General features: G+C 45.3%; 1 protein-coding gene across 2 annotated transcripts in view; it reads left to right on the plus strand.

The window, feature by feature from the left end:
* Positions 1 to 10293, plus strand: part of PDE6D (phosphodiesterase 6D) — a 39386-nt gene extending 29093 nt beyond the window's left edge. The window contains exons 1-5 of one of the 2 annotated variants that reach the window (XM_070753794.1): positions 1475 to 1554; positions 3353 to 3441; positions 6440 to 6565; positions 7955 to 8060; positions 9580 to 10293. In XM_070753794.1, the coding sequence (XP_070609895.1) occupies positions 3360 to 3441; positions 6440 to 6565; positions 7955 to 8060; positions 9580 to 9661 (396 nt within the window). In that variant the 5' untranslated portion in view covers positions 1475 to 1554; positions 3353 to 3359 and the 3' untranslated portion in view covers positions 9662 to 10293. Of the gene's footprint in view, positions 1 to 1474; positions 1555 to 3352; positions 3442 to 6439; positions 6566 to 7954; positions 8061 to 9579 lie in introns of those variants that run through there. The other variant, XM_070753793.1, reaches the window with a different exon arrangement.
* Positions 10294 to 10948: the final 655 nt, after the last annotated feature.

Consider the following 10948-nt stretch of genomic DNA (forward strand, 5'->3'; position numbering starts at 1 on the left):
TTCATGGCATCCTTGGACTTAAACTCCCAGAATTCTGGCTGGGGAATTCTGGGAGTTGAAGTCCAGATAGCTTCAAGTTGCCAAGGTTGGGAAACACTGATCTAGATCACTTCAGGCAGATCACACCTCAGGGATTTGCAGCACCCAGGGCAGATTGGCTCAGCTGAGTCCGGGTGGATCAAGCAGAGTGGCAGCTCCTTCCATCTCTTCCTCCAGATCTCTCTGCGCATAGGACCACCACCACCACCCCTTACATGCTAGGACAAGGAGATGATTCTAATTATTGCAGGTGTCCCATCGCCTTTCCACCAAACACATCTCTTCAGTTACGTGGAAGACCTTTTGCCACTTTCCAAGGTATTGCAATTCCTTAAACACGGACTTAATGGGCCTAGCTCCTAACACCCTTCATCAGTTTCAACATGCGATCAGTGCAAATCTCCATCTCAATTCCCGCCATTCATTGTTTCCTCAAAGGGGCGACCAACCTGTGGCCTCCAACGATCCATCACTATGCTACATGGAAACACTTGTGTCCTGACGTCCCTTATGGGAGCTCCCTATGGACCCTTTCGGGAGGCCCTCCTGAAATACTGGTCTATAAAGATGGCCTTCCTCGTCAGCTCTGCCTGTGAGGGGTGATCTCGGCGTCTTCCAACTGGATAATGTGACTCAGGCTCGACCCCTCTGTCATTCCGGAGGTGAACTCGGTCTTCCACCATTCCCAGGAGCTCATCCTCCCTTCTGCGCTCATCCAGCCCATCCTTCGGAACGGCGTTGACATACGCTGGACATGCACAGGGCTCTCGAGATTGGCCTAGAGCGCACCAAGGACTCCAAGAAGACGGAAGCTCTTTTGTAGGTTTTCACCCTCGTTCGTTGGGACCATAGGGCGCTGGATCCGAGGCGACATCACGAAGACGTACGTATTGGCTCTCCCCCCACTCCAGCGAGCATCACAGCATGTTCGACCAGGAGCGCAGCCGCTTGGACTTCCACAAGCGTCTCAGAAGCCACTTTGGCTCATTCCTTTCAGGTCATTTGGCATTACAAAACTTGACTCGTACCCATCAGCAGACGCAGCCTTTGGAAGGAGAGTTTTACAGCAAGTACTGGACACTCATTAGAGAAGTCCCGTTCCATTCCAAGATGGAGAATAGGCGTTGGAATCAACCTTTGGCCCCACCTTCAACTTCTCTTTCTTTAGGGCAGTGTTTCCCAACAATGGCAACTTGAAGCGAATGCTGGCTGGAGAATTCTGGGAGTTGAAGTCCAGATATCTTCAAGTTGCCACGGTTGGGAAACACTGCTTTAGGGTACCTTACTCTTTCCTTGTTTATCTGGCACTTAGCCCACAGGTAAGGGAGTCCACTCAGTTGTCTCTTAATCACTGAGTTGCCACGCTCGAGTCTAGTCTTCGGATCCGTCAGATCTGGGGGTTTGCAAGGTGGATCCCGCTGGTTATTGAAATAGACTGACTTTATCCTCAAGCTGATTGGTCGAGGACATCCCATCCTGAAGGCTGGTTCCACTGGCTGAGAAGAGGTGTCTCAGGTAATTTATTTGTTTATTTTGATAACCTACATCTTCCAAGCTTCTTTCTTTCCTTTCCCTGGCTGCCTTAGCACAAAAGCCAACCAGGTGATTTTGGGCCAACCACCAGGAGATTGCAGCCTCACCTGTGTCCTTTGGTTTACGTCAGGTCTGGTGTCTGACACCCACAGTTAGAAAGACGTGGATCCCTCACTCATTAATTCTGAATTGGGAAGGGTGGATCGCATTGTTTATTATTTAATTGACCCACGTGGTGCAAAACCCTTACATGAAAATAGTTTGCTTATCTGATTCTGCCAGAGGTGAAACGTTATTATAGGACAGTGATGGCGAACCTTTTTCTCCTCGGGTGCCAAAAGAGCATGCTTGTGCGCTATCGTGCGTGTGTGAGTGCCCACACCCATATTTTGATGCCTGGGGAGGGCAAAAACAACTCCAACACGCCCCCCCCCCAAGGCCCTCTGGAGGCTGGAAATGGCCTGTTTCCCAACTTCTGGTGGGCCCCGTAGGCTCATATTTCACTCTCTCCAGGCTCGAAAGGCTTCCCTGGAGCCAGGGGAGCATAGAAACACCCTCCCCCATCCTCTTGGCGGTCTCTGGAAGCCAAAAATGCACTCCCAGAGTTTCTGAGAGAGCCGAAAATCAGCTGGCTTGGACACATGCACGTTGGAGCTGAGTTAGGGCAATGGCTTGCATGCCAGCAGATATGGCTCCCTGTGGCACCCGTGCCATAGGTTCTCTATCACAGTGTTTTTCAACCAGTGTGCCGTGGCACACTAGTATGCCGTGAGACATTGTCAGGTGTGCCACGAAGAAGGAAGCTCAGGTTCCGGTCTCGCAACTTTTTGCTGAGAGAGAGAGAGAGAAAGAAAGAGAGAGAACAAGAGTGAGGAGAGAGAGAAAGAAAAGAGAGAAAGAGAAAGCAAGAGAGAGAGAAAGCAAGAGAGAAAGAAAATGAGAGGAAGAGAGAGAGAGATGAGTAAAAAGGGGAGGAAAAAAGAGAAATGAGAAAATGATTGAGACAGAGAATGAGAGGAAAGAGAGAAAAACAAAAGAGAGAGAGAAGTGACTGTTGATTTAAAGCATATGATAAAAAGCACCCAAAGAATAAGAGAGGAACCCCCCCCCCCAGCCCTCACCTGTTTTTGGAAATGGTTCAAGAGTGTATACACACACACACACACACACAAAAGGGTGGGGAGGAGACAGGGATGGAAAAAGAGAGGAGAGTGTCATTTTGTGTCATTTTGTGTCATTTTGGTTGGTGGTGTGCCCCAGGATTTTGTAAATGTAAAAAATGTGTCGCGGCTCAAAAAAGGTTGAAAATCACTGTTCTATCACTGTTATAGGAAGCAATTGTATAAGGTAGAAACCTGGTTTTGCTTTTTAATTCTGGCTGATGGAATGGAATGGAATATTGTCACTTTGAATGTACACTAATCGGCATACGTTAAAATGAAATTATATTGCATATAGGTACTGAGAGCATTCAGTTGGGGGAAAAGGGAACTGAATGCAGAATTTTGCTGTTTCCAGATCTATTCTTTGGACCTCAAATAGCTGTTTCTGCTCGCACTGGAGAGCTGGGCTGGTTTCTCTTGATACTGGCAGATGGGTTTTTATAGGCTCATCCCAATTTTGTAGCTTCCCCAACCTATTGCTGATTGAAGCCACCTTGCCTTGTGTCACTTGGACATCACCCTCGTTTCCACGTCCTGGGAGAATTCGACCCCAGGGCTACAGCTCAGGAACGCATTTCCTTTTTTTACATTTCCCTCCTTAATCCTTGCACAAACAGAAATTGGATGAATCTCCGAGATGCAGAAACTGGGAAGATTCTCTGGCAAGGAACGGAAGACCTCTCGGTCCCCGGAGTAGAGCATGAAGGTAATGGTATGTGTGTGGGGGGGGTGTTTGCGTGGAGTTTCTGGGGCCGGGTTTCTCAAACTCAAGGGAATATCAATTCCCAGGGTGTTGTGGACAGCATAGGCCTACCGTCTTTGGCGTTACCGGTGTGCCTTCCGATGCTGGAGGGGTGCGCGGATGTCCGGTGGGTGCATATACACCCATTGGCGCGAGATTTGGCTGCTGCACACATGCGCAAGCTAAATCCTACATGAAGATGCGTGCGTGAGCGAGATTTTGGCGATTTTCACTGATATTTTTGGTTCTGCACATGCACAGAAGCAAAAAAAACGGTGAAAACTGCCAAAATCTCACTCGTGCGAGCATCTTTGCACAATAGGGAAAGCGGGGGTAGGGAAAGCAAGTAGGATGCTTGGCTGCATAGCTGGAGGTCTAACAAGCAGGAATAAGGAGATTGGGATCCCGCTGTATAGAGCACTGGTGAGACCACATTTGGAATACTGTGTCCAGTTCTAGAGACCTCACCTACAAAAAGATATTGACAAAATTGAACGGGTCCAAAGACGGGCTACAAGAATGGTGGAAGGTCTTAAGCATCAAACGTATCAGGAAAGACTTCATGGACTCCATCTGTATAGTCTGGAGGACAGAAGGAAAAGGGGGGACATGATCAAAACATTTAAATATGTCAAAGGGTTAAATAAGGTTCAGGAGGGAAGTGTTTTTAATAGGAAAGTGAACACAAGAACAAGGGGACACAATCTGAAGTTAGTTGGGGGAAAGATCAAAAGCAACATGAGAAAATATTATTTTACTGAAAGAGTAGTAGATGCTTGGAACAAATTTCCAGCAGACATGGTTGGTAAATCCACAGTAACTGAATTTAAACATGCCTGGGATAAACATACATCCACCCTAAGATAAAATACAAAAAATAGTATAAGGGAAGACTAGATGGATCATGAGGTCTTTTTCTGCCGTCAGTCTTCTATGTTTCTATATTTCACTTGCTGCACCTGCGCAGAAGCCAAATCTCACATGGGGCATGCGTGCATCCCAAAGAACGCTACTGGAACGTAGCACCTTAGCGTTCCGGTAGTAGGCCATCACTGGTTGTGGCCCTCCAACAACCAGTGGAACTGGTAGCAGATGACAGTGAGGAAGTTGGGGAGCAACATGGGCTAGTCCTGGAGTCTGGGGAAAGCTCTGAAGAGTGCTCTGCACCAGAGCCAGGGCTGTCTGACAGTTATCAGCTGCCTTCGGAGTCAGACATCAGTGGGGCAGACCCCAATTTCTGCCCCCCTCCATCCCGCAGAAAATGGCCCCAAAAGGAGAGACTCCCTGCAGCAACGCAAGTGTTTATTGCACATATCCAGTGCAATGGGGGTGTTGGTGGGGGCTGATTTAGTGCAATATAAAAAAAACGCAAATAATTTTTCTGTGAACCACCAAAATGTCCTCGCGGACCACCAATTGGTGACCACTGAACTAAGAGATCTTTTGTCCTGTTATTTAAGGCCAGTGGCTTTGGATCTTTTGGGCTCCAGGTGAGAATTTCTGGAAATCTAAAGTTAGCCAGAGACCATTGGTCTGACATCAGGCATGTCCCTGGAAGGCATAACCATGCAACTGTGTCCCACTTACTTTGGCCACATCATGCAGGGGGATTAACTGGATGAAGCTATTATGAGGGGCCCTGGGTGGTCCCTGAGCCTGCTTGAATTCTTGGAGAGGTTTCATGAGCCAAACTAGATCATCAGTGCCAGGAGAATGAATGCAAGTTCCCTTCCCTCCTAGCCCTGATGGTATTACCTAGTTTGGGTCATGAAACGTTTGAAAGAACTCAATAGCATTTAGACTTGTATATCACTTTACACTGCTTTACAGCCCTCTCTAAGTGGTTTACAGGAACTAGGCCGCCAGAGGCTATCAAAGCTGACACCAGCCAAACTCAAAGCCCTCAGGCCGGATCTGGAAACAGCAAAGGACCAGCCTGCGATGCCTCTGCCGGCGAAAATGGAGTTTGGGGAGGCTGTGCATGCACACCCACCCACACGGCTCCATTTTTGCTGGCAGAAAGTTAGAAAAACAGACTAAAAACAAAAGGAGAAATGTTTCCCCTTTTACAGTTGAGCATGCAAGAAGGGACAGGAAAGAAGAAGAAAGGCAAAGAGATAAGCCAAAGAAAAGGAAAGATGGGAAGAGAGTAAGGAAGGAAAAAAGAGAAGAGGGGAAGGAAGAAAAGAAAGAAAGATAATGAGAATGAGGGAAGATCTGAGACAGTGGGTTATAAATCCTGTTGCTACCAATTCTCCCCCGCGCTGCTTCTGCAGTGACCTCAGGAATAGAAATAGAATAGAACAGGGTGTCCAGCAAACCTGGAAAATCAGGAAATTGTCAGAAATCGGCGGTTTGGGAAATATCAAGGAATTTGTGAAAAAAGAAATAAATTAGGAGAAAAAACTATTTAAATATTTAAAAGTCCGGGGGAAATCATGTAAAAAACAAAAACGGATTGCGCTGCCTGGCAGAGTCAAGCAAAAATGAGCATAACTGTGGCAACAACTTGCTTCCTCGGCTACCGATATTTCTCCACGGTTTAGCCATTTGTTATGATGTCATGTACAACCGCGCCTTAGCTAGATTGCAAGTTGCAGGGAAATATCAGGGAATTTCAAAATGCTTTCCTCCCCTCTCTCTTCCCCCCCCCCCCCCGCCCCGTGGACACCCTGATACAATAGATTTCTTTATTGGCCAAGTGTGAGACAAGGAATGTGTCTCTACCATATTCATTTCAGCATTTTTAGTCTGGCTACCCACGGGTTGTTTTTCTTACTTGCCTAGGAGGACAGGTGAGCAATTGCGTCATACGGCAGGTGTGACCACCTCTACTTTTTTACAATTTTTCAGAAGTGCCTCTTGGCTTATGCTGATATCTGAGCACCTTTATCCACAGCAGACTAAGTCTTATTATTTGGAATATTAACACCCTTTCTTTCTTCATTCTCTCTTTTCTCAGCTCGAGTTCCTAAGAAGATCCTGAAATGCAAGGCTGTGTCTCGGGAGCTAAATTTTTCCTCCACGGAGCAGATGGAAAAATTCCGCCTGGAACAGAAAGTTTATTTCAAGGGACAGTGTCTAGAAGGTGCAGTTTTACTCTCCTAGGGAGATCTAGCCTGGGTTTTCACCAGGGAGGAGGAACGAGAGAAGGAGGGAGGGAGGAGAGACCAGGGACAGAGACAGACAGACAGAGACAGGAAAGCATGCAGCAGAAAGAATTAACATTTTTCCTCCCTATCAGAAGTCAGCGCCAATAATTTATTTATTTTATTAAATTGGCTTATTTATTTCGTATATGACATCTACAGAGGTCGTTGATATAAAAATTTATTTTAAATTAAGTGTCAGCAAATGGGTGTGTTTGTGTAGGATTCATTCATTCATTCAAATACTGTGTTCAGTTCCGGAGACCTCACCTACAAAAAGATATGGATAAAATTGAACGGGTCCAAAGACGGGCTACAAGAATGGTGGAAGGTCTTAAGCATAAAACTTACCAGGAAAGACTTAATGAACTCAATCTGTCTAGTCTGGAAGACAGAAGGAAAAGGGGGGACATGATCGAAACATTTAAATATGTGAAAGGGTTAAATAAGGTCCAGGAGGGAAGTGTTTTGAATAGGAAAGTGAACACAAGAACAAGGGGGCACAATCTGAGGTTAGTTGGGAAGATCAGAAGCAACGTGAGAAAATATTTGACTGAAAGAGTCGTAGATGCTTGGAACAAACTTCCAGCAGACGTGGTTGGTCAATCCACAGTAACTGAATTGAAACATGCTTGGGATAAACGTAGGTCCATCCTAGGATAAAATACAGTAAATAGTATAAGGGCAGACTAGATGGACCATGAGGTCTTTTTCTGCCATCGATCTTCTATGTTTTTATTAATGTATGAGGTCTGGTTATTTGAAATACTACTCATATCTCTGGAATATTAGCTTGATATCTGTCGGCAGAAGAAGACCTTCTGGTCCATCTAGTCTGCCCTTATACTATTTCCTGTATTTTATCTTAGGATGGATATATGTTTATCCCAGGCATGTTTAAATTCAGTTGCTGTGGATTTACCAACCACGTCTGCTGGAAGTTTGTTCCAAGCATCTACTACTCTTTCAGTCAAATAATATTTTCTCACATTGCTTCTGATCTTTCCCCCAACTAACCTCAGATTGTGGCCCCTTGTTCTTGGGTTCACTTTCCTATTAAAAACACTTCCTCCTGAACCTTATTTAACCCTTTAACGTATTTAAATGCTTTGGTCATGTCCCCCCTTCCCCTTCTGTCCCCCAGACTATACAAATTGAGTTCATTAAGTCTTTCCTGATAGGTGTTATGCTTAAGACTGCAACACCAGCTCTTAAAGCAGCAGTTTGCTAATTCCTTTAGTCATACATTGCTGGCTTAGGTTATATATTGTGAAACCCAACTAGTTATACACACAGTACTAACACTCACCAAAACCTTGTTTTTACAGAGTGGTTCTTTGAGTTTGGCTTTGTTATCCCAAATTCCACCAACACCTGGCAATCTTTGATAGAAGCAGCTCCCGAATCGCAAATGATGCCAGCTAATGTTCTCACGTGAGTGATTTGCAATGTCGCATTCACACAACCCCAAAGTGACTTCCCAGAACACGGAGAGATCCCAATTCAGATGTTGAGCTAGTCTTGTCCTTTGGCTGTAGTCATCTAAAAGCTGAATCCTATCGGGGTGAAGTTTGCAGGGCAGCCCTTAATTTTCAGATTATTATTTTTATTATTTATTAATCCGTGGGTGAGCTTCACCTATTTTTGTTTTTATTTCATTTTTTAATTGAGGTTATCGTATATAAAATTACTAATGGAAATAAAGATAATAGAAAAATGAAAAGGAAGGAAGAGTGAAGATAGAAAAATAATAATTGGCTTCTAACTTTTTGCAAGGCAGTAAAATACAGAATTAAATTATAGCCTTAGCTTTTCGCTTGGCTTATGTTTGAGGTTGGCTCCTTCCGCCTTGAAATGATCAATTCTTTATCATTTGGAGGCTGACTGGCCAACCTCCACAAACCCCGGGCTCCAGCAAGTCATTTGAGCTGTTCATTCGTTTGTTCGTTCACTTTCTATAGACACCCATCTCAACCAATGATTCAGTGCTTAAAGTTATAAAAACAATAAATTTTAAAAAACCGTTTAAAACAGCAAAAATATCAAAAATAAATAGAGACAGCAGCTGAAATAATTAACTATATAGCAATTTGGTGTAGTGGTTAAAGTGCAGGTTTAGAAACAGGTGTCTCTGAGTTACAGTCCCGCCTTAAACATGTAAGCCAACTGGGAGATTTTGGACCCATCACCAGGCAGCTGTGAGTTCTAGTCCCACCTTAGTTATGAAAGCAGGCTCGTTGAATTTGGGCCAATCACCAGGTAGCTGTGAGTTCTAGTCCCGCCTTGGGCATGAAAGCAGGCTGGGTGACTTTTGACCCATCACCAGGTAGCTGTGAGTACTAGTCCCGCCTTAGTTATTAAAGCAGGCTGGGTGACTTTGGACCCATCACCAGGTAGCTGTGAGTTCTAGTCCCACCTTAGGCATGAAAGCAAGCTCAATGAATTCGGGCCAATCACCAGGTAGCTGTGAGTTTAGTCTCGCCTCGGACATGAAAGCAGGCTGGGTGAGTTTGGAGCCATCACCAGGTAGCTGTGAGTTCTAGTCCCAGCTTATGCCAACTGGGTAACTTTGGACCCATCAACTGGTGGTTACGAATTCTAGTCCTGCCTGAGGCGTGAAAGCCAACAGGGTGACTTTGGACCCATCACCAGGTAGCTGTGAGTTCTAGTCCCACTTCAGACATGAAAGCAGGCTGAGTGACTTTGAGCCAGTCATTCTCCCTCTGTCCCACCCACACCACAGGATTGTGGCGATGGTGAAAATAAAGAGGAAAGAGGGAGAATTTTCCACCTTGAGTTATCCATAAAGTAATCAAGGCAAGATAAAAATAAAAGAAAACAGTAAAGCCCCCAGCGCATTCAGGGCCCACTGCCCAGTTTTTTCGAAACCTCAAACGCCTCTCTTCTGCCAATTTTGCATTATTATTTTTTCTTCCTTTTCTCCCTTCCGCAGTGGGAACGTGATCATAGAAACCAAGTTTTTCGACGACGACCTCCTCGTCAGCACTTCCAGAGTAAGACTGTTCTACGTTTGAGAGAAGGCCGGGGCAGGGCTCGGGCCTGGCTTAGTTCCTCCCCAACCCCTGATCCCCCCCCTGGGGGCCGAAATCCTCAGTTTCTTCCCCAAGGCGTGTCCAGTGACGGAAGACTTTATTTTTAGGAGGTCTGGGGACATGACAAGCCTCGTGCCCTTCAACTCATCCTTCTCTCACCCTCCTGCCCTGGACAGCTGCAAACACCTTGTAGCCATCTGCTCGGATATTTGGAAAGCGGGGTGGGGAAAAAGGATTTTTTTGGGGGGGGACACCCCTAAATAGCAAGAAGGATCAAGATTGTAAGTGGGACTTAGAGGGGTTTGGGGGTGATCTTTCTATGTCTGAACTTAGTCACCTTCCTGGCAGGCTGCCTGTCCATTCCTTCTCTTCATTATCTCTCTTTATTTGTTTGAAGTTTCCACCCTTTCGGCTCCCCCTTATTTCTCTCTCTTATTTTTTTTTCTCTCTCTCCACTTTTTTTAAAATTCCGACTCTCCTTTCTCTCAAATTTAACTGGTCCAGACTCATTTTTTTCTTCCGCTGTCCCATTTCCCTTCAACTTGTAAAATAGACTGCAATATTCTTTACATAATGTAATTAAAAAATAAATTTCTGATTGAAAAGCAAACAAACGCTCCTGTTTTGTCTTGTTTTTTGCTCAAGAGTTCATTCTGTGGGTACCATTTTTTCCAGGGGGGTGAGTGTGTGGAAATAAGCACAAAACGATCCTGGTGATTGGACTGCCATTTGTCGGGTGGTGGTGGTGTAGGGTCTCCTGCTTGAACAGGGGGTTGGACTAGATGACCTACAAGGTCCCTTCCAATTCAAATAAATGTTTGTCAATAAAAATCCCAGTATAAACATCCTATTCTGGTCGGAGCAGAATACTACAATGGCCCCGGGTCTGCCAGTGAAGCCATGTTTTTAAGGCCTTCTAGAAGGCCAGGAAGGTGGGGACGGTGCGGATCTTCAGGGATAGTTGCTTCCATAGAACCGGAGCTGCCACAGAGAAGGCCCTCCCCTGCAGTCCCACCAATCAACACTGTTCGGTTGACGGGACTGGAGAAGACCAATTTTGTGGGCTCTAATCAGCCACTGGGATATATGAGACAGAAGACGATCCCGTAAATAATCTGGTCCTTTCTCCCAATGGGAGAAACTTTGGGTACACAATTGGCAAATTACTAAGTAACGTTTAAAGAAAATCAACTAAAGATATTTTATTGATTGCATTTACCATATAAGAGATTGTCAAAAATGTACCAGAGTATTCAACCAAAATGTTGG

This window comes from Erythrolamprus reginae, chromosome 5 (assembly GCF_031021105.1).
Source record: "Erythrolamprus reginae isolate rEryReg1 chromosome 5, rEryReg1.hap1, whole genome shotgun sequence".
In the NCBI taxonomy this organism is placed as follows: Eukaryota; Metazoa; Chordata; class Lepidosauria; order Squamata; family Dipsadidae; genus Erythrolamprus; species Erythrolamprus reginae.